General features: G+C 42.0%; 1 protein-coding gene and 1 long non-coding RNA gene across 6 annotated transcripts in view; both read left to right on the forward strand.

The window, feature by feature from the left end:
- The window catches only part of PAX3 (paired box 3), a 74,711-nt gene extending 71,506 nt beyond the window's left edge, over positions 1 to 3,205 (forward strand). For all 4 annotated transcript variants that reach the window (XM_059479215.1, XM_059479212.1, XM_059479214.1 and 1 more), the window contains 2 exons: positions 825 to 1,071; positions 1,599 to 3,205. In XM_059479215.1, the coding sequence (XP_059335198.1) occupies positions 825 to 1,071; positions 1,599 to 1,633 (282 nt within the window). In that variant the 3' untranslated portion in view covers positions 1,634 to 3,205. The remainder of the gene's footprint in view (positions 1 to 824; positions 1,072 to 1,598) is intronic.
- Positions 3,206 to 16,281: 13,076 nt separating this feature from the next.
- Positions 16,282 to 21,227, forward strand: part of LOC132077683 (uncharacterized) — a 35,313-nt gene continuing 30,367 nt past the window's right edge. For both annotated transcript variants that reach the window (XR_009419093.1, XR_009419094.1), the window contains exon 1: positions 16,282 to 16,322. This is a non-coding gene — a long non-coding RNA (uncharacterized LOC132077683). The remainder of the gene's footprint in view (positions 16,323 to 21,227) is intronic.

Genomic DNA, 21,227 nt, shown 5'->3' on the forward strand with positions numbered 1-21,227 from the left:
TATTTCTTGCTCTTCTACTGGAAATTATGGCCTGGGGGGCTGGGCTTTTATAGGGACAAGCATGTATTTTCCAGTAAACTCTTTTCAGCTACTGATTTCGTAACTGTCCCTGTAGAAGCAGTTTAAGAAAGGAGTCACAGCTAACTTGAAGTTGCTCTGGAGTGCCTGACCCTTTCTGTTGTGTCATCTAACTCAGATGTTGGAATCAATGACTGCTTTAATGATAACCAGCACTTTACTCTTGCACACACTTCTTTACAGCTCACAGGGCATGCAGCAGTGGGGGTACAGCTGCTCTGCCCCTTTCCCTACTCCAGAACATCAGGATTCTGTGGTGTTCTTTGTTACCTCCACCAGTAGTGCTACTGGGATGTGCTCCAAACTGATTTCACTGTAATGGTTGCTGATCTTGGAGAAGAAAATTGTGTCAGCTTTTTCACAGCTTTTTATGTTTGTAGATCATGCATGACATCATGGTTAAACTTTGTTCTCTTTCTATTCTCTTATCATTTCATCCTCAAGCAAGAACATCTGCAGAACTCCCAGCTGGGGCTGAGATCAGGCACTCTAAAACCATAAAAGTTAAAATTTATTCCTTATTTGCCCCAGTATCATGTCTTATTGCTTGCTAGCCATCAGATTTTCTTTTGGTGGATGATGCAATCGAATTCTACTTCCTCTTGGGATTAGCTACTCAAAGCACAGTTCAAGTATCAAGTCTACCTGGTTTAGGAAATCAAATTATAGATTTGAGAACTTCTGTGGTTCTGAAAGCAATGGAGTTCTTAATCTATTTTAACTCTTTCTATTTTTCTACTTTCTAGGTAATGGGACTCCTGACTAACCACGGTGGTGTGCCTCACCAGCCCCAAACTGATTATGCCCTGTCCCCTCTCACTGGGGGCCTGGAGCCCACCACCACTGTGTCAGCCAGCTGCAGCCAGAGGTTAGAGCACATGAAGAGCTTAGACAGCCTGCCCACATCCCAGTCCTACTGCCCACCAACCTACAGCACCACGGGATACAGCATGGACCCCGTCACGGGCTACCAGTACGGCCAGTACGGCCAAAGTGAGTATGGCACACTGGCACTGGGAAGGGCACTGAGCTGCCCACAGCCTGAGCTAGCTGTCTGTCTGTCTGTCTGTGAGGAAGGGAGTTCTGAGCAGAGATCCTCAGGGCTCACTGCTACTTCTCCTCCAAGCCATGCACTGGTGAGATAGCTGATTGTTCGAGCGGGATTTCTGCTGCATAATTATTTTCTTAAGTGATGTCAACAACATCTTGATGTTATTAATTGTTGAGACATGAAACCTGATTGCCATTAGGTAAAACATAAGAGTTGTCCAAAATGAAATAACCGCTGGCATTCCACTATTAGAAACACATGTTCTTAATGAGGTCAGCTCAAGAATCATTACAGTATATAATCCCAGATACATAGAGTTTTGTCAAACTTGTCCTAGGAATAAAAATATTAGTCCCTTTCCTTTGATACATCAGTATTAAATATGACATTGTCAACCTGTAGTTGGCATGGCCCCATGCTGTGAGGTTGTCACAGCATGACTTAAAAAGCTTCTTTTGCTTTTTTGCAGGTGCCTTTCATTATCTGAAGCCAGATATTGCATAAATGAACTGTCCACTTCAAGTTAAAGCTGGTCTTGTTTTCCGGTTTCACTCCAAGGCTTGGATATGAGGGATCTTCTCAACACGGTGCAGCCTAAACTGGGGCAGTCCCACTGAGAGAAACAAGCTTGTTATATTCTCTCCAGTCATAGCTTTTAGTAGACTTTTGAAGGCTGGACAAAGCTATTCAGAAGACAAAGGCCAAAAGCAATAATGAATAAATGTGACATGCTTCATTATGAGTGGGTATACAAAACAGAGCAGTATTTAACATCACAGCCTGGCAAACATTCCATTTTTTTGTTGTTGTTGAAATTAATGTGCATTGATTGGGACAAACGGAACATTTTGAAACTAAACTTAGAGCAGTTGAGCTCTGTGTACTCTGACTCATCTGACATCCAGTGCTGACTTTAGTCTAACTTTAAAACAGCTCAGTTTCTGAAGCAAGGTTGGAAGAGCCTCTCACTGTACACACTGGAAATTGCCATCAAGAGGAAATGCCACTGTCCTTAGGAAGATGGATAAGTGTGAAAGATTTCCCGAGCAACTCATTGGTTACCTTGCTGTGCTTTGTAATCACCTTGTCAAGAAATGTCACTCACAGGTTTGGCTTTACCAAGAGAGGAGATCTTGTGTAACATGAAATCCAGATTTTACCTTTTTGTATGTGTTTTCCCAGTGTGTTTTACCTTTTTAAACAAATAGGGGAGACAAAAAACCCCGCCAACAACGCGACTGATTTTTCATAACTGCCTAGCAATGTGCAATACTGTGTACCTCACACAAACTTTGGGATCATCCAAAGTCATAGATATAGAATCAGAACTATATTTTTGCAGGTACTTTTATTTTTGCAGTGCATAATTCCTGATGATAAAATACAGAAATGTTGCAGTCTGCTGGATTACTGAAATCCAGCTTGCTAACCATGATTTAAAGGTCATCTTCAGGAAACAATAGGAAGAAATGATTAAGTTTACATGTTTTTTAGTGCTGTACAGGACATAGACAGAGATGGACCTGTATTTGAGACATCTGTTTAAATTATACAGCAATATCCAATATAGACAGTATAATTATAGGAACCAAGGTTTACAAGAAGTTTGCATTGTGACATTTTAGAATGTCAATAAATTTGTGTTTTGTGATGTTGAGAGGAAGAGGATGATGGAAGGTGGGATTATTTATTTCTCTCTATTCTTGGAACAAAGAGGGAGGCAGAACACAAATACATTCCTTTTAGAGTTAAGGACTATGAAGTAGTGAGTTAGACTAGGTTCAGTACAGAGGTTAGTTCACACAATGGTCTTAAGGGTGATGGAAAAATGAAATATTATCTTTGTGTTGCAGCCTCTACAACAAAATGTGTTGTAAAAAAAAGAAAAACCCAAACAAAGAAACAAAAAAAATCAAAAAAAGAAAACAAAAAACAAATGTCTTTCATGTAAAAAGTTCAGTAAATATTTACTATTTATAATGAATAAACATTATGAAGACTTTCAAAGCACTGATGATTTTGTCCTAAAATGTAGTATTGTGATAAATACATTGATACATTTTAATCTGAATATCATGAAGAAATAAACCATGTTATCTTCGATGCAGCCTGTGTTCATTATATGAGTGTATTCTGCACACATGCTGGCCTGGGGGGGCATTGGGCAGCCTCTGTGCCCAGGTGCTGCTTGTGTGCCATGTGGAACTCTGTGTGTGCCTGGCTGTGGGTGAGATAATGAACTTTGCTTTTTCTGAGTGCTGTGGGTACCGTTAGTGCATCTGCCTAACAAGGGAAAAGCCCTTGCCATGCATTCAAAATGAAATAGCATAGGTTTAAACCCAGCACAAGTGGGCCACTGGGATGGCTTCAGAAAATTTAGGGACTTAGTAATCAGTTATGGGTGGTATCTGTCCTGAATTATATTTTTTTTTCCTCAGAAACCTCAAGAATTTTTAATAGGCCTACACACAAACTGATTGTAACATGAGGAAGACCCTTCAAAATTGGTGAAGTAAATTTTAGTGCCAAATCACTGGGCAAGGGAATTTTACTTCACCCTAGGCTTGGTGAACATTTAATTTCCTCACTATTTTGTAGGGGATGTAACCACCTCTAATTTCTTTCTGCCTTTTTTCCTATGTGCATTTTATTTTTATTTTGTTCTTTTAAATCTAGCCCACTTCCATTGGAAAAAGAAGGAATATGTTTCCTGAACAGAAGACATTAAAAAGGGGGAAAGGAGATTTCTTTTTTTTTCCTTTGCAATTTCTGTTTCTCTGATACACTTTTTAACTTCTGAGACAATTGATATTTAAAACTGTCTTATTAACACCTGTTCCCTGCTCCAAACTGCTATTTTTTTATGATTTTTTTCAATGTTGCTTCCAAGGACTTGGCCCTTGGCAAGGGCCTCATGTCCTTGCTGCAAAGGCCATGTAAACTTCTATTTCCCACTTGCAATCCCTTTCCTGTAAACCACTGGATAGAATCCTGCTTGCTTGCACAGTTTGGAACTGGGTGATGAGTGCTCCTTTCCAAGAGGAGTGTACCCTTGTCGCAGGGAGAATGAAAAATGTCACCTTCCTTTGCTGTCCCAGCAGCTGCAGGGTGGGGGGGCTGTGATTTCTCCCCATCCCCCCAATCCCACTGAGGTGCTTCACTGACCTCACATTAGGGAATTTTGGGAATTTTGGGCATTTTGGCTGCTCCATCCTCTTCTCAAGGGTGCCCTAAGCACTTTCCTGTGTGAGAGCCTAATGCAGAGCAGGAGAGATTGGAAACAAAAGAGATAGGGAGGAAAGGCCCTGTCCCTGCCCATGGCGGGGGGGTTGGAACTGGATGATCTTTAGGGTCTCTTCCAACCTCAACCATTCTATGATTCTTTGAAAATCATCCATTCTTCTCACAGTCAGGCCACGTAGTGGAGAACTAGGAGGAGCTCTTGTCATGGGAAGGGAGGAGCCTGGGCAGAGCAGTATCTTGATTTATTATGTGCTGCAGAAATCTTTGACAGAGCTATAGGGATAACTTGGGAGCTGTTGATCCCTTCTTGTTATCACTGTCAAGACTGAGGAGGTTCTTGGAAACCACATGTGCTTCTGGGATATGAATCCTGAATGCTCAGAAAGTCAAAGGGGAATGAGCCTGCCATGGATATTGCATTTGACAGAAAAGCCATGCAAAAGTTGGGAGGAATGTGCTCACAGCAATGGATTCCAAGCCCCACTCACTTATGAGTGCAGAAAGGGCAGGTCTCAGGGTCCCTCCTCTTATTTTTCTGCGTGTGAGTGTGCATATTTTACAAGATGGAAATAAATCACCACAGCTGCTTAAACAACTGTCTGTCATCTCATTAGAATGGGAAGCTTTTGAGAGACAGGTTTTCATAAAAAAAAATTTCATTGTGTCACAACCATGATTTTAAATTTATTAAGTCTTCCTTTATCTAGAAATGACTTCTACTCCCATCACAATACCTAGTATATGCACTTTGCCATACTTTAGTATCTCTTGCTATTCCTTTATGCAGGCATTAATGAATGAGCTAGGAAAAGAATAATTTTTAATGACACTTATTATCCTTTTCCCTAGATATTTCAGTGTTTCTTGTTTAAATACAATCTAGAAATAAACATTTTTCTCCAATAATCTCACAGAGTTTTCTACTCAGTGTTGCTCAAAAGTCTCTATCCAAATAACAAATGCTGTTGAAGTGTATCTTTCTGGGCTATTTTGAAAGGTACAAAATGCCTATCCCAATCTACAAATCTTCACTAAAAATAGCTGACTGTCAAACAGGTTCTGACTGTCCTCAGAAATCTGCTTCTGCACCTATATGCAGAAGAGTTAGGTTTTTAATCTCTAACCCCAGGTTAAGGTCTGTACAAATTCAAACACAAAATATCTGGCTACAGGTCTGTAACCTGTATCTCTAAATGTAATGAAAAAAATATAAAGCTGCTTAACTTTGCAGTTCCAAACCCCAACCCAAATTATCACATGCTACTAATATTTTTTGGTAGCAAGGATGTCTGCATTTTCTCAGAAGTATGGCAGACAGCAGCATGTAAACTATTTGTTATGTCTGAATTCTGGGCTTTATCCTCGCACATTTAAGAAATGCATTATCTCTGGTTACTGCTGATGTGTAAAGCATACATTTTTGCTGTTTTAGTAACCGTGAACATTCTCAACATTTGCTATCCATAAAGTCTTCTGGCCTAAAGTCTATAAAGTGGATTACTAGAAGATACCTTTTTATGAAATAAGAAGAAATTAAGGCAATATCAATGTGACCATCAGAAACCTGGAACAGCTTGAATTTATAAACTTTTTTGTATTGCTCACTTCAATGTTCTGCTTAATTGCAAGGAAACCTGAATCCTGATTAGAAGATCCCATTTTAAATTTATTTTCGCTTTTCCAATAACATCTAGATATTCCCTGGAGCAACTGGAGAGTCCTAGGGTTATTTAAAGAAGCACATGAGTTGATTTGAATCTATTCAAGATATTTGTCTATTGTACAATAATAAAACTTGCAGTCTGCTTCAGTGGTCATTGCAGGTGAGACACATTGCATTTGATGTGTCAGATTTTCACTCCCAGCACTTCTGGGCAGCTCATCACAGGCTGGGAAGTTCTCATCAGTCTTGGGGAGCAAAATGCTACAGCTAGAGGATTAGTCAGGTTCAAAACCTGACAGGTATTTACCATAGAAACAGGCTTCAAAATCAGGATGTGCACACAGTGCTAGTGCTTGGCTCTGTTTTGCCATCGTGGTTCCCACAAAAATACTTTGCAGTGTTCACACAGAGTTTAAATCTTTGCTTAGTGCATTTACATCGCCTCAGAACCAGTGGCTGATTAACCCGGGGTGGCTGTGGACAGCTTGGGCACTACAGCATTTTGACATGCACTGTTTATTATTCAGCTACTCAGGCAATGTCATGAAAAATCATAATAAAACTAGGAAGACACATCACATTTGACCTTTGCTGAATAATTTAATAAAGCCAGCTCGATACACAAATATGAAAGAGCAGTTGCTGGTAAGAGCGGAACTATTGCTTCCTTGTCTGAGAATTGGAAACAGTTCAGAAGCTTTATTAACCATTCAGTGTCTTCATCCTCAGCAAAGTTTGTCCCTTAGGCCATAACCAAATGTTAAGCTACTTGTTTCTCCCCACACTCCCCTCCTTTCAGTGCTCACACGGGTATCTTTGCTTATGCTGTACACAATTATGGTCTCAGTTCTTCTCATGGCTCTGAACAATTATCCAATTTTTTTCCTCACAGACTCAGTTTTATTTGCACAAACATTTTTCTCCCCATATATATGCATTTATTCATAATGATCTCAAATGTACATACCTTTAAAATTTTAGCTTTAAAAGGGTGATGGTTACAGGTACTCTGCACACTCAAACAATGATGTTTTATAATTCAGAAATTCAGAGATGGAAGAAATGTTTTTGGAGACACTCTCCTGTGAGTGTCCCCATGGTCAGTACCAGAATAATTAACTAGGGGTACAAATCTCCTGAGTGCTTTGAAATGCTGTTTTGGCTGTATTTATCCTGGGGAAGGGTCTGTCAGGGCTGGGGGTGGTGTGGCTTGCAGGGACCACCTGGTTCTGCACTACATGAGCCATAGAGCATCACTGGAGTCTTGCCCCTCTGTAGAGTTCATGACACAGTGTTTGAAACCTTTTTCCACTGTCCCCATCTGAAGTCTCCAGGTGGTGGAAGATACACATTGCCCTCAATATCATGGTTTCTCCTCATGGCATCCCTTTCCCGTGTGGCTCTCCAACAAACTTGAGTCCTGCCACTCTGCAGGTGTCCAATAGCCACACCTTTTATCCCAGTGCCTGCATTAGCTCAACAGAATTTCTCCTTCCCTTGCTCTTTCCAAAGACTGACCAGCAGCACCACCACCAACTGCAGCACTCCCAAAAAGTCATCAGTTTCTCCTGGCACTGAAACCTGAGGGAAATATTTGCACAGTCATGGCTGCCTGATTGAAAAGGGGATAGTGAATGTGTGTGAAAAGGCAAGGTGGAGCTCAGCTTTTCCTTTAGAGCCCAAAAGGGTTTCTGAGTGCAGTGCAGGGCAGTGCAGCCATGCCAGGCATGGGCTGGGGATGGTGGGGGGTCAAGGGGAGCAGCCAAAATATGGCCCTCACTGTGGAAACCCAGGGCACTGGGATATTTCTCTGTCTGCTCTGGGGTGCCCTGACCCCCAGGGCAGCACTGACTTTGACCCTCATTCATGGGGAAAGTTTCCCAGACTAGAACCCACAAAAGTGGGAAATAGATTATAGAGAGCAGTGTAGGTGTATCGTTGGTGAGAAATTTAGAATTTGGGATTTTTAGTATGTGGTGGATGGAAGCAACGTGGAGGGTGCAGGGTGTTGTCCTGGGTTTCTTCTTCATGCTGCTTCTTCCTTCTTCTTGGGTTTGGGTGGCATTTTGTAATTGAGCAGAAAAGTCCCCATTGCAGCTCTTTGGGAACAGTTGTTGGGTTAAAAGGGAAAATAATCTAGGTGTTAGTTCTTTATTGGATAGTTTAGTCTTAAAAGACCTTGTACCAAGAGATTGTTGGCCATTCTGTGCCTTCTAATAAAGAGCTGCCAAACTCACAGCAGAGAGACTGTTTTACTGATAAGAAATAATAAACACCCGAGTCAGAACATGAATTCCTGTCTCAAGTACCTTCAATCCAGACCCAGGGAAACCCACAACCGGGACGCCCACACCTCACAGCTGTGAGGGGAGCGCAGAGCACTGCCCGGAGCAGCCTGTGGCCTGCTGGGCCTGGGGCACACCCAGGGCCTGGGCTGGGGGTGCTGGGCTGGGCTGGGCTCGGTGTGTGGCGGCCATCTGGAGTCTCTGGTGCCAGCATGTGCAGGAAACAGCCCAGCTCTCCCCGTGGGTGGGTGCAGAGACAGCAGGAGCCCTGCTGGGAATCCTCTGAGGAAGCTGAGGGGATTTTTCTGCTGAGGGTTAGCCCCTAAATTCAGTTTTCCACAGGGGTGTTGCTGTCCAGTAGGTGGGAGGGGAGATGGTGCTGTGACCCCTAAAAGTGCATTTTTCTTGTGTTTGTGGGGTCAGCAAGGGGTGGCTGAGGGGAGCAGCCAGGGCAGAGATGTTCCCAGAGGTGCTGCCTTGGGGCAAAGCTCAGTTGATCCTTTGAGAATGGCTGGGAACAGCATGTGCCATTTCTGGAGTTGGCTCCTGGTGCATGGAGCACTGTGAAAATTAAAGCCCCTCCCTTTCAGGTGCTGCTGGGACATGGCAGGGCTGTGCCGGTGCTGCAGAGGCCCCAGGTGATCCATGTGGGAGCAGCAATGGTGGGGACCAGGATCTCTGGGGGTTTGCTCTGTCACTGCACTTGCCAGGCTCACTCCTGTGAGCCTTCACCTTAGCCTGGTTTGGTTCCAGAGCATTTTGTGGAGCCAGCCATGACCCAGACTGTGCCTGCTGTGCTGAGACCGTGCTGGAGCCTCAGGGGAGAGGTGTCTGCCTGTCCCAGCCAGGTGCTGACCCTGGGGACAGGGACAGGCTGCAGGGCTGGCCTGCCCTGCTTTGAGAACCAAGCACAGCAAAACCACCTGTGAGACTCAGTAAAGGTACTTGGTTTGGCTAAAATAACCCTGAAGATTCTGTAAATAAATCCTGGGTTTAGACAGGCATCAAAGTTGTGGCAGAAACCCTTACTCACCTCCTTTGGTAATCCTTATTCATAAAGGGCAGCATAAGTGTCAGATATTTGAAGGATCTGGAAGGAAGCATTTTCTCCAGCCCCCATCTAAAGGAAAATATCTCTCCTAGTGTGGATAACATCACAAGTGCTCTTGCCAAAGAGGAACTTGGAGTTGTTAATTTTTTTACTGCTAAATAAAATAAAAAAATTCCTAAAAAATTACACAGAATAGATAAGGAGCTCAATCTTATGCCCATGTGCACCCATTTTCCTTTGATTTTTAGTGGAAAATTTAGGTGTGTGGGGACCCAGAGATAGCAAAGAACAAGGCAATTTTAATCTGTGAAACTACAGTTCTGTTACTTCTATTCTGATTCTGCTCAAGATCATCAGAAAAGATTAACTTTGGCAGCTTGTTCAGTGACTAAATCTTGATATTTTTGTGGCTTAATTCATAACATAACTGTAAGCTATTGCCCTGTGTTTATATTTCCCATCCATTTCTCACATTTCCAAAGCATACTGATATGTGATCCTGGCAATTTAGCTACCATAATTGGCATTTTTCTAGGGCCAAAAGGAAACAAATTCCTTATCCTCCATACTTCTTTAATTTCTGAAAAACAACAAGTAACATGGTTAATCCTCTTTTTTGATCTTTTCCCCCCCTTTGAGTTTTTCTTATGGTCTTTTCCTTTTAATCTTTTACTTTCTTTTTAATCTTCACTCATTGTCCCCCTGCATTTGAAGAATTTCATGTACTTACATCTCTAAAAAGAATTGGATCACTTTATGGAAATAGCTCTTTAGGATCTTGTTCAAAGCACCATTATGTACTTTTAACTGTTTGGGGGGAGGGTGAAAAAAGGAGAGAAAAAGCAACTTTAAAAGCCCTGTTTGTTTGTGGAACCTAGCAGAACACAAGATGCAGAAACAGTGTCTGGAACCACCCCAAGCTAAAATAAGACCAGGCTACTCTAGATGAGCAGGAGGATGAATAAGAATCTGCCTTTGATAGGGGTTGGGCCCATCACCTGGCTCCTGGTGGAGGTGTGCTGGGGCAAGGGCCTTTCAGGAGGGCCAAGCAGAGCAGGACAGGTGAGCCCTGTGTTCACCCTGAGCAGCTCCTCCCAGTCTGGAGGGGATGAGCTGTGCTGTGGGCATGCAAACCCCTTAAACCTTCCCTGCAGAGGCCACCATGACCACCCCGAGTAAGTCTCCCTGTGTGCAGCAGCCTTTCCCAGGTGGTGTGGGAGCAGCTCTGTAGCAGCCACGTGGAGCTGGTGATGTGTAGGGTCAGTTTTGCTAAGGGTGCTCTGTTTTGCTCTCCTCTGGGTGACCTGGGCATATCACAGCCCAGGTGTGGGACAGGGAATGTGTCACACTGAGGCTGTTGGGCCAGGATTCTGGGTTTGGGAGATACCAGCATGGCCCAGTGTAAACACAGTAATTTATCTTCCAGGCTTAGGCTGATGTGGTTCTGACTGTCTGAATGCTAGAGGAAAGAAGGGTTTTTGTGCCTTTTGTCAAGCACTAAAAAACTGCTTAGATATGTGAGAATACCAGTACATTGCATAGCATAAGATGAGTTAAAATACTTATTTCTAGGAAATAATGAGTATGAATCTCAGGAATCAGGTGAAGCTGTTTTAACAGGGAAGGTGAAGCACAGCATTCCTTATTCATTGCATACCCCAAACTGCCACTGTGAATTCACTGGTGGGATTTTTGTCACTCAATTCTTGACTCCATTGGGGCGTCCTACCCCTCAAAACCCCCTTTAATTTTTTTTTTTAATTTTATTTTGCCAATCTCAAAAGCCCCAGAAACTGGCCAACAGAGGTTATGTGTTTCTCAAGCAGGCAAGAAATTTACAGGAATTAACATGTGTCCAACTTAATTTATGCAGAATTGCAGGCTTCTTTTACTGAAGCAAATTCCTTAAAAAACAAACAAACAGTAAGAATTTACAGAGTTCTGGAAAAGTTACAAAACCTAAATGAAAATCCTTTTCCAGTTACATGAATATAAATTGGGCATAGTTCCCCTGAATATTTTATACTAGTTTAATGCATGTTTTTTATTTGTAGTTTGACTGCTGATAAAATTTTTCTTCTGTTGCCTCAAAACAAGATTCAGTCCCCTGAATCTCTTCTCCTTTATCAACAAGAATAGGTGAATTAGATCTGTCCTGTAACTTGGCCCCAGCCAAGAACAGGATTTGGCATTGCTCTTTATTGGAATTTTAAATCTTTTTTCTTTCTATTATTTTCTTTTTTTTTTTTTTTTTTGAGGGCTGATTTTAAAACAAATAGTTAAAATGTGGATCTGAGCATTTCTTCTAGAAGTTGCATATTCTAAATGTACTTATACCATAGTCTGCTGCTCATATAAAATTACAGACTTCACTTTCATCTTTCTTTTTACAAGGAACCCTTAATGACAAACGCAGGCTGTTTAGTGATACCGATATACTGCAATCTTAGCATGTGAATTAGTCATCATACAATCAGTTCAGGGGGTCAGGCCTAAAGAAACAGTGCAGAGTTGGCAAACTGCTAGTCTGGTGATGTGCTCTCCACTTCAAAGTCATGGTGCTTATTCCCCAGAATTCAGATCACAGAAAGAAACAGCTGGTATTGTCGTTTGTGGCAGTAAGGATTTTTTTTTTTTGTGGCAAGATAAGGTTTCACTACTTTGTAAAACAACAATTTACTTTAGAGTGACCCAGCCTGTAAAACACAATAGGAAGCAGGAATCCACGGAGCACTGCTCTGCTATTATTATGCAAGTAGACATGACCTGTGACAAACCACACTGGAGAAGACTTAACCTCCTTGCTCCTTGTCTGAAAATATTCAGTGTAGTCCACTTGTCAATGGCAGTCAAAGTTTTCATATTCCAGAATGACTTTATAAACAGTTCTTTTCTGTTTGGATATTGCTCTCTCGAATATTTCCAGTGTGGCACGTATTTTTGGCAGCACACAGCTACAGACTACCAGTCCTAACACTCAATGCAAACACATTAAAAATTTCAACTTTACACCTAAGCTCCAAGGCTGTCAAATTTGAGTTCAAATTTAAGTTTTCATGTTCGACTTGTAGATAGCAGTTGACTGAAATGTCTTTTTTTTTTCTTTCTTCCCCTAAACCCCCACTGGTGCTTTTAAAGTCATTTCCCCTAGTAACCTGAGCAGATTTGTTGCCCAAATATTGTGGGGGTAGGGGAATAAAAAATTAAATCACACATTTTAAACTTTCTGGCAGATGAGTGTCTCAGGTTTTTGTTATTGTTCAATTATTGTTATTATTCATAGACTTCAGAGGCAGACAAGGCAGGCTTATCAGCCAAATGCCTCATTATCAAATGACTGAGACCCAATAAGTGCTTAACAGCATTCCTTACCAAATGAGGAAATGGTTCCAGGCCAGATCCAACTCTGCCAGAGCCGGTGGACAGAGTCCCACTTCAATGAAGCATCACTTGGGGCCCCTGGATGCTCACTCCCCTCTACTTTCTGACATGCTTTTGAACTCCCCAAAATGAACCAAACAGCTTTAGCTTCTCTCATCTCGCAATGTGTTCTGCAACTTCTGGAAAGGAACCTGGACAAAAGGAAAAATGCTACAGAACAAAAAGAGCTACAATACAAACCATATGACAACGCCTATTTCTTCATCCTCTTTGTCATGTTGTTTTACTCTTTCCTGGCATTAACTGTCTTCTTTGGTTATGTACGCTCGAAGAAAGCGGTTTCAAAGCAAGATCCTTACCAGGAGTTCATGGAGGACGGGAATCGAAATAAGAAGTGGAACATGACCCGGCCAGCAGTGATGAAATTTGACTTTGAAGAAGAAAGTATTCTTTGAACTCCTTAAACCAAAATACTCTGCAAAATGCACGGGGCTGTCTCTGCTGCCAAGATCTCAAGTGAAGATCTACACATTTATCTTGCTCAACCGTTACCCTCACAATAGGGCAGAGTATTGCTTGGAATAGGTAAAGGAAAAAGAATTTTTTTCTTTTGTTTTCTTGTAATCCATTTGTTGCTGGAATATATATTTTCTAAATTTTGGAGAAATCTTATAAACTTTAAAATGAGGGTGAAAAGTGGACATTTTTGGCTTTTGCTTCTGCTTTGATGCAACAAGAATAGGAATCCATCCTACACAGAGACCCTGAATTTAAGACAAAGGACTATGCATATACCCACTCCAGTGGAATGCTGTTGCTTCTGAGTCCTTCAGACCTGGGAACTGGAGTGTAGTATCCCTGGGAAGTGCCTCCCTGGAATAGCAGAATGCATTTTGCCTAGACTAGCAAATACTGTTTAACATGTAAATATAGAAAAGCTCCTCTTGCATTCCCTCCCCTCAAAAATTAATTTCATATGCTATGGCAAAAGATTGAAAAAAAACATCTGCAAAATGTAATTAAAATGCATCTAGAGGAAAAACAGGTTGTGTGTTCAGGGAGTTTAGAGTCCTTGCCTTGTCCATGTTTTGTATGTATTTATTCTTCACCAGTTTCTAATTGAAGTGTATGTTTCATTTATAGAGAATGGTAAATACAGCTGATCACAAACCTAACATGGGAAGGGCTTCTCTGTGTCTGCAGTAAATATTTGCTAAAATATTGCACAAGCTTTGCTCAGAGTTGTACTGAACACATCAGCCTACATCTGATTTATTAATTTTTCTCCTGCTTAATAAGTATTGAAAAAAGAAGAGTTCTGATACAGAGCATGTTGCTGTGTTTAATACAAAAGAGCAGCGCTGAAGTGCTCAGTGATGTCCTGCCTGTGCCATGACACACTGCTCTGTGATAGCACACGTGCTCATCTTCTGAGCCTTTAACGCGAGTCCCCCTCAGCCAAGGTCTGCCATTAATGCTCTCCGCTTGTATCCTGTGTGTAACTGCTTGGATACATTACACACAGGCTGCACCACAGAGCCCCTGGCTGCTCACAGCCTCTCTGAGCATGCTAATCATTTCCAGGCAGTAGGTAGGCTCTGATTTTTCCTTTCTATGTATACAAAGCCAAAGTGGGGCAAATAAATTTCCATGTATGTATTAAATTTTCGTGCTAGTGGAATTATAAGGTTAAGGATTTGGTTTTTCTAAAGTGTGTGGTGTTCATGATTATGTATGAACTGTTTCAGGGATATGTAGATTTTTAATTTTTTCAATATTCAGAGAAAGATTTTATATCTATTCAGCCTGTGCTAAATGTTCAGATGTTCCTGTTTCCTGGTGGGATGTGTTCTGGTGTCTGTGCAAGCAGGGAAGTTGATGCTATGAATAACCCCTTCTCATAAAATGAATATTTTGCTTCCTGCTTACCAGCATGAACGTTTGTAGATGTAGGTGTTGATTCAGCTCAGAGTGCTCTGTCTCTGATAATAAGGAAGATAATAAGAATAATATAATAATAATAGTAAGATAATAAGAATAAGAAGAATAAGATGATACTTTCCCAGTTGTACTTGCTCAGCCATCAAGGATTTGTTGGTCAAGCAGAGGCCATCTGAGGCAGAGGCCACTCCTGTTGCCTAAATGCAGGGGTGGGATATGTGCAGAACACTGATGTGGAAGGGATGAACACAAGCTTTCAACAGGCCAGAAAATGTTCACAGATGTACTTTTGCTCGATCCATCCAACTCCAATTTAAATGGTTTTGACTATATTAACAAGAGCAGAGCTGCAGTTCTTGCACAAATCACTGTTTGGTCTATGTTATGCGTGTCCTGGCTGCTCCATCTACAGAGTTTGGAGTGGAAAAATGAAAGTTCAAGTTATCTGTGTTCACATCATGCTCCTGACTTTGGAGTATGTGAAATTGAAATCACTCTGAATTAAGTGGCTTTTTAGGGCTTGGAGCAAATGGGCAGACAGACTCTTCCAAACACAGAATTCTGGCTTCTTTTTGTGCTCTGAAAGTCTGGGTAAATGTGCTCTCCTGACAGAAGATTTTTTACTGTTTTTATCTTGTAGTCAGTGGGTTTTTATTCTTTGCACTGTACGCTATATAATCTTAAAAATTAAAGCAACTTTCTTTCAAACTCATGTCCTTTATTTCTGTAAGCCATTTCTGCTTTTGTCTTACCAAGCAATTATCAGATTTGCCCAAATCCCTTAAACATTCTTCGGCAATGTGCTGCCATTGTCTGGAGTTTAGGCTTTTTGGAAACATTCACAGCACACTTAACAACAAGACCGGAAGTTCTTCAAACAATTTTACATCTTTTGTGCCTGCCTGTGTGTGTTCATGAATATTATTTTCCTATCCTATCTCTGTGCAGTAGTAAAAATGTATCTTTGTCAATGTTAGACACGTTGGTGGCATTATTGGCCTTTTTTCTTCTGTGTGTCAAAGCCTGTTCATCCCTGCCCAGGAGACCTTATGAGTAACACATGAGAAGGACAATTCCATGCTGCAGCTCCATAGGCAGATCCTCAGCCACGACAGCATTTCTGAGCCTTCAATGCAACCACATCCCTCTGCCCTTCCGACTATCCCATGAACCAGGTGCTGCTGGAGAAGCTTTAGGTTTGGAAGTGTGGCACAAGATCTGTGTGCAGCCTTGGGAGTTGAATGCCATCTTTGTAGGACAAGCAAGACCCCTGTCTGACCAGTGGTGTGCACAGAGAAGGAGGTTAAAAGGTACATTGTAGGCACACAGTTTGTGGTGATTGGGATGGGGCTGTGTGAGCCCATCCCCAATGAGCTACAGCTGTGAGCAGCAGGTGAATCCTATTGGAGCTAATGAGCCATGGAGTGCCCAGGGGCACTGACCAACCACCAAAGGGAGCAGAGGGCACACAGGGGCAGGGCATGAACCATGAGGGGCACACAGGTGCAGTGCATCAACAGTGAGGGGATAAAAGGCTGGGCTAAAGAATGAGAAGGGCAGTTGCTTGCAGCTTTCTGAATTGTCCCGATGTTACTCCGTGTGGGCAGAAGCCTGAAGCCTTCTGATAAGGTAAGGTGTTTTTTCTGGATGGGTTGAAGCTTTCTGAAGTTGTGTGGTGACACTCTGTGTATTGTGTATCTCAGCTGTGACATCTGCTGTGACAGTACATAACCTTCCCTCAGCAGAGGGCTATGTGACAAGGCACTGCCATTTTGGTGCCTCCATAGAATGATGTGTTGGTTGTCTGCTCTGGAAACAGAAGGTGGTTAGGGTGGTAAGGGCAGGGATAAAGGACACACGCACACCATGATGTGAAACTTCTGAGGCAGTTAACCCACTGCCTATAAAGTGAGAATTGTTCACCTCATTCTGTTTTCTGTGTATGGAACCAGCACAGTGCTTCCAGAGCTCACAGAACCCTCTGATGTGTAACCTTGTCAGTCTCCTTTACAGCCACCTCTGGGTTTTTTTTGTGTGTGGGGTGTGAAACAGGACTAGAAGAGCCAAAATAACTGCATTAATGGTGAGCTCTGGGCTGTGAAGTATGATTTACACCTCTGAGATAACCAGAATGCTCCAGGCCAAGGGCTGGAGAAGGAAGGGGTATGGGGAAGGGAGGGCATTACAAGGCACTGTGGTGCTGTGGGAAATGGAGCTGGAGAGCTGTTTGTGGCATCAAGACTCAGTTGTACATGCTAATAAGTGCCTTGAACTTTAAAAGTTTTAGCATTGCAAGAAGAGAGGGATTCATTAATTGTCTTTGCTTCCTATTTTTTCTCTCTCTGCTTACTGGTGTTCTGAATTAACATCACTCATCTGGCGATCTCACTAAGAACCTTCATGTTCCTCCTTCCTTGCTAGTAAGAAACATGCTAAAAGCAATTAGATCATGGGTCTTGCTTTATTTGCCCAACTTTTTACTAATTCTTGTGGCTCTCTGTAACACATTGCAGCTGAAGTGTGTGGGCTGCTTTTGGGGAGGAGTCCGCTTTGAATTTAGTTTGAGCATTTTGAGATACTCTAGGAAAGGCTTCACTGAAATGCAGGCATGTTGCAGTTTCCACCCAGCCTTTGTCAATTAGCACTGCAGCTTTCTTAGCCTGCTTTGCAAGAAGGTCTACTTCTGATGAAACTCCTGCAGAGAAATATTAGTGTCTTCTCTAATTTTATTTGACTATGTGTATACCCTTGTGGCACATTTTACTGTATTAGGGTTTTTCTTCCTTTGAATGTCAAAAGTAAGCTGGATCAGCTGGAATGGCAGATATGTTGTGGTGCCCTCATACTGGTGTAAATCTGGAGTAAGTTGGTTTGGCTGTGTAAATTCTGGCGTCTGCTGGTGTGTGTTACATCTAGAACAGAATCTTATAGGTGTATTTTGACTACTTACAACTCTGAACTCCGCAGATGAAGTTCTCTGCACCCATGTGGAGCCTAAAATACATTTGGGTGACCAAGAGTTCCTGCAGTCTGTAGGCAGCTGAGCATTCTTTTGCTGTATTTACCAATGCATGGAGAACTTCATGGCAGGAACTGCTGTTACATTCCAGAAAAAAGAATGTAACATTGCCTGAATTAAAGCAATGTTGGCACTGTATATGTCTCTGCCTTGTTTAGTTAGCATGGCAGATGCTGCAAACTTTTGGCACTTCACCTGCAACATACCTTTGTGCACAAACAACAAGAGCCTGATGTTTAGTAAGGAAACACTTTTCTCGTCACAGGAAGACATAAAATGACTTTATGGAATTGTTCAAGTACCTCTGGCCTGGATTCAGAGGAGCACACAAGTCTACCCTGAAATCTTCTGTCAGTCATGTGTACGAGTGCAGTGAGGCTTGGAGAGCACGTGCTGGAAATGGAACACATGCTGCCATGTTCTCCTGAGCTTGCCTGCTTCCTGAGCTGGGAAACTCAATAAGTGCAGCAACCCGTACTACAAACTTTAGCAGCTAAAATAGCCTGATTTTTTTTTTCTTCTTTTTGTGTGGGATGTGCAATAGGAAATCCTTTGCCTTGTAAGTAAGCTTAGTAAATTAATAGACTTGATACTTCTGGGAATAAGTAAATTCTGGGGGCTTGACTTGAATCAAATTAATGTGAGCCCTGCAAAGACTCTTTTCCTCCGTAACAGAATGACACAGTTGGAGACTTTCCATCTTTTTTGGCTATTCTGAAAAAAATAAAAAAATTGGAAGGCACAGCAAGCCTTGACTGACAACTTCTTGTAGTATAACTGCACACTACCTTTAACTTGTTTTATAAATTCTCCGCAACAGGGCCTTTTTTTGCAGCCTGGGAATGCTATGTGACCTAGCACATGAAACTGCAGTAAATATAGATGACAGTGTCCCCTCCCTGCCATCTATTTGCTTTCATCCCCCAAGACAAAGGACAACCTAAAGGGTCACAAAATTAACACAAAGATAAAATATTCTGCTAGTGGAGGTCATGTGGCTGGGTGTCCTTGTGTGTACAAGGAAATGCTTAATGTATATTCAATAAGTCAAAAGGAAGTTGTACTCTGGCTCATTTGGAAGCCTGTGGTCAGACCCAGAATATTTGCTGGGGTAGCTGTCCTTGTTTCCTGCCCTAAGCACACCTTACCTTGTATTGCATGTTGATTACACAATTCCTACCTCTGTGTCTGAAGAGAACTAAACTTGGATATAATTTTGGTGGCATAAGTGTCAAAAGCTTTCAAGTGATGGCTTTGTCCTTTGACTGGTGTCAGTGTGGTAACAGAGGCTTGTTGAGCTCATGGTGTGGCTGCCCAGGCTCGCTGGGAGCTGGTTGGACCCTGGAAAAACCCTATAAAACTTGGGGGTTTTACAGACAGGTCCAAATCTGTGATTTGGAAAAGGCATCCCATGAGGGGTAATGTGCTCCTGGTCTCCTCACACTGAGCATGGGCTTTGCTTCAGCAAAACATGTAAAAGCCGTGTGGTCCAGTGACCTTGATGAACCAAGGAGTTCCACAGGAATTTTAGGAGAAGGGAAAAAAATAAATCAGTTTGACATAATGCCAAGACGCTAGTTTTTTTCCCCCTCTAAATAAAATAGCTTTAAGTAAAGCTGTATTAGTTTTATTTTGAGCAGAGCATTTTTACTGAAGAAATCTTTGAAAGTTTTTGATGCATAGAATCATTAGATAATCACATAAATAGCTTGGTCATGCAGTGTCATGTGGTTTTACTTATATACACAAGTTCTGTCAAAACCCTTTCTGTCTCTTCTTTCTTCTATCTCTGTGGTATTTGCTGATTCATGCAAACTGCTGTGCATTGAGGGAGGGAGGTAATTGCAGTGGAGTGGTTCTGTCAGAGCCTCACATGGCTCCTCTCCTGTTTGCTTATCAGTGCTGATCCCGATGGGCTGGAGGAGAGGGAGTGTAATCTGTCCTCAGCACTGAGCACTATCAGCCTGGCAGGGCTCCTGGCTTCCACAGGAGCTCTCTAGAAAATGACAGCTCTCATTTTGTGGTCATTTGAAGAAAACTTCCCTGCTGAATGCTGAAATTTGCTTCCAGTCTTGGAATTGTGAGCTAAATGGGAACTGTTTTTCCCCTAACTGTCCTCTCAAGTTGCTTAAGTGTAGAATTTTTAAAAGTTTTTTTTTTTTAATTTTATTTTTAGGAAAGGAGGGAAAAAAGAAAAATGTGTTTTTCTAACTTTCAGCTGTATGCTTTGATCCTGTATCTTTCTGTGGGTAGATTTGTTTTGTTGCTGCAAGATCAGGATGTGGAGGATATTAGCCAGCTTTTTCATACAGCTTTATATTGGTGTCAGCTCAGATGATCAGCTCATCTGAGGAGGGTGAAAACCATTTAAATTTGGCACAGGGATGTTGCTCATAGCAACCAACTTTAGGCCCTGAGCAGAGTGGGCTGGTGAGGGGCAAGGCTGCAGCTCTCACCTGTTCCTCTTTCTTAGTGACCCTATAGGATAAACACACTAAATCCAAATTCACATCTCTAGCTGGGACCTAAACTTAAATATATCCCTTCTGGTAGACAGGTAGTGCTTTTCTTTAATAAATCTTTATTTATATCAGCATTTTAATCATTATTTGTATTTTAATGCTTTAAAAATTATCTGTATCCTGCACCATGTGATGTGCTTTGAACTGCTTTCTTATGCACAGTTACTATACAGCTACACAGAAAGCTGTAAATCAATGAGTTTAATCAAAAAGGCAAACTCTGCATTGAAAGAATCTCAGGGAATACAAGTTTTTCAGCTGCTCATTCTTGAAACTTACTGCAGTCAAAATTAAATGGTCCCAATCTCAGAGCATACCTGAAGTGCCCATGTGCTCATTGGAGTGTGTTTAGTGTTTTAAGCTTATCACAAAAACTGTAGTCAGGATGTTGTGTCAGTTCTGAATTACACCATTGTGCCATGCAGAAAACAAATTTCCTTTAGCTGAAGAGAATGAGCTGGATAGGATGAGTGGGAGGCATCACACAGGTATCACCCATGATTTGTGTCTGACTGCACAACTGCACTGGAAGAAAGGATAAACATCCCAACTCTTCTAATCATATTCTCAGCCACTCTCAAGAGCTGTTTAAACAACAGATTTCTCTTTCAGTTGTGTATTTATGTCCTGGCATGACTTGTGATTAAAGTTTATACACTCTGTAAAGAAGAGGTATTTTAGCTGGATGGGATTTTTGCCTCTTTGTGTGTGACCACAGTTTTGTGCTTGCACAGTTCTACTGGTTAGGTCTCTTTTGTCAGATTTGAGTTGCTTCAGGTCCTCTGCTGGAATGAAGAGATCCTGGCAAGCATTGGTTATTTGTGTCAGAGCTGGCTGTGTTGCTGGTTTGGCTCCCCTGTGCAGGTTTAAACCTCTGTCCCCTGCCCTGCTTGTGGGAAAGCTCCACTGCAGCACTCTGGGCCCTCACTGCCACCTCTTCACCAGTCAGGTGTGCTGAAGTTGGACTGGTTATCTTGATTATTCAGTCCATTA

The sequence above is a fragment of the Ammospiza nelsoni genome, chromosome 10, assembly GCF_027579445.1.
Source record: "Ammospiza nelsoni isolate bAmmNel1 chromosome 10, bAmmNel1.pri, whole genome shotgun sequence".
Taxonomy (NCBI): domain Eukaryota; kingdom Metazoa; phylum Chordata; class Aves; order Passeriformes; family Passerellidae; genus Ammospiza; species Ammospiza nelsoni.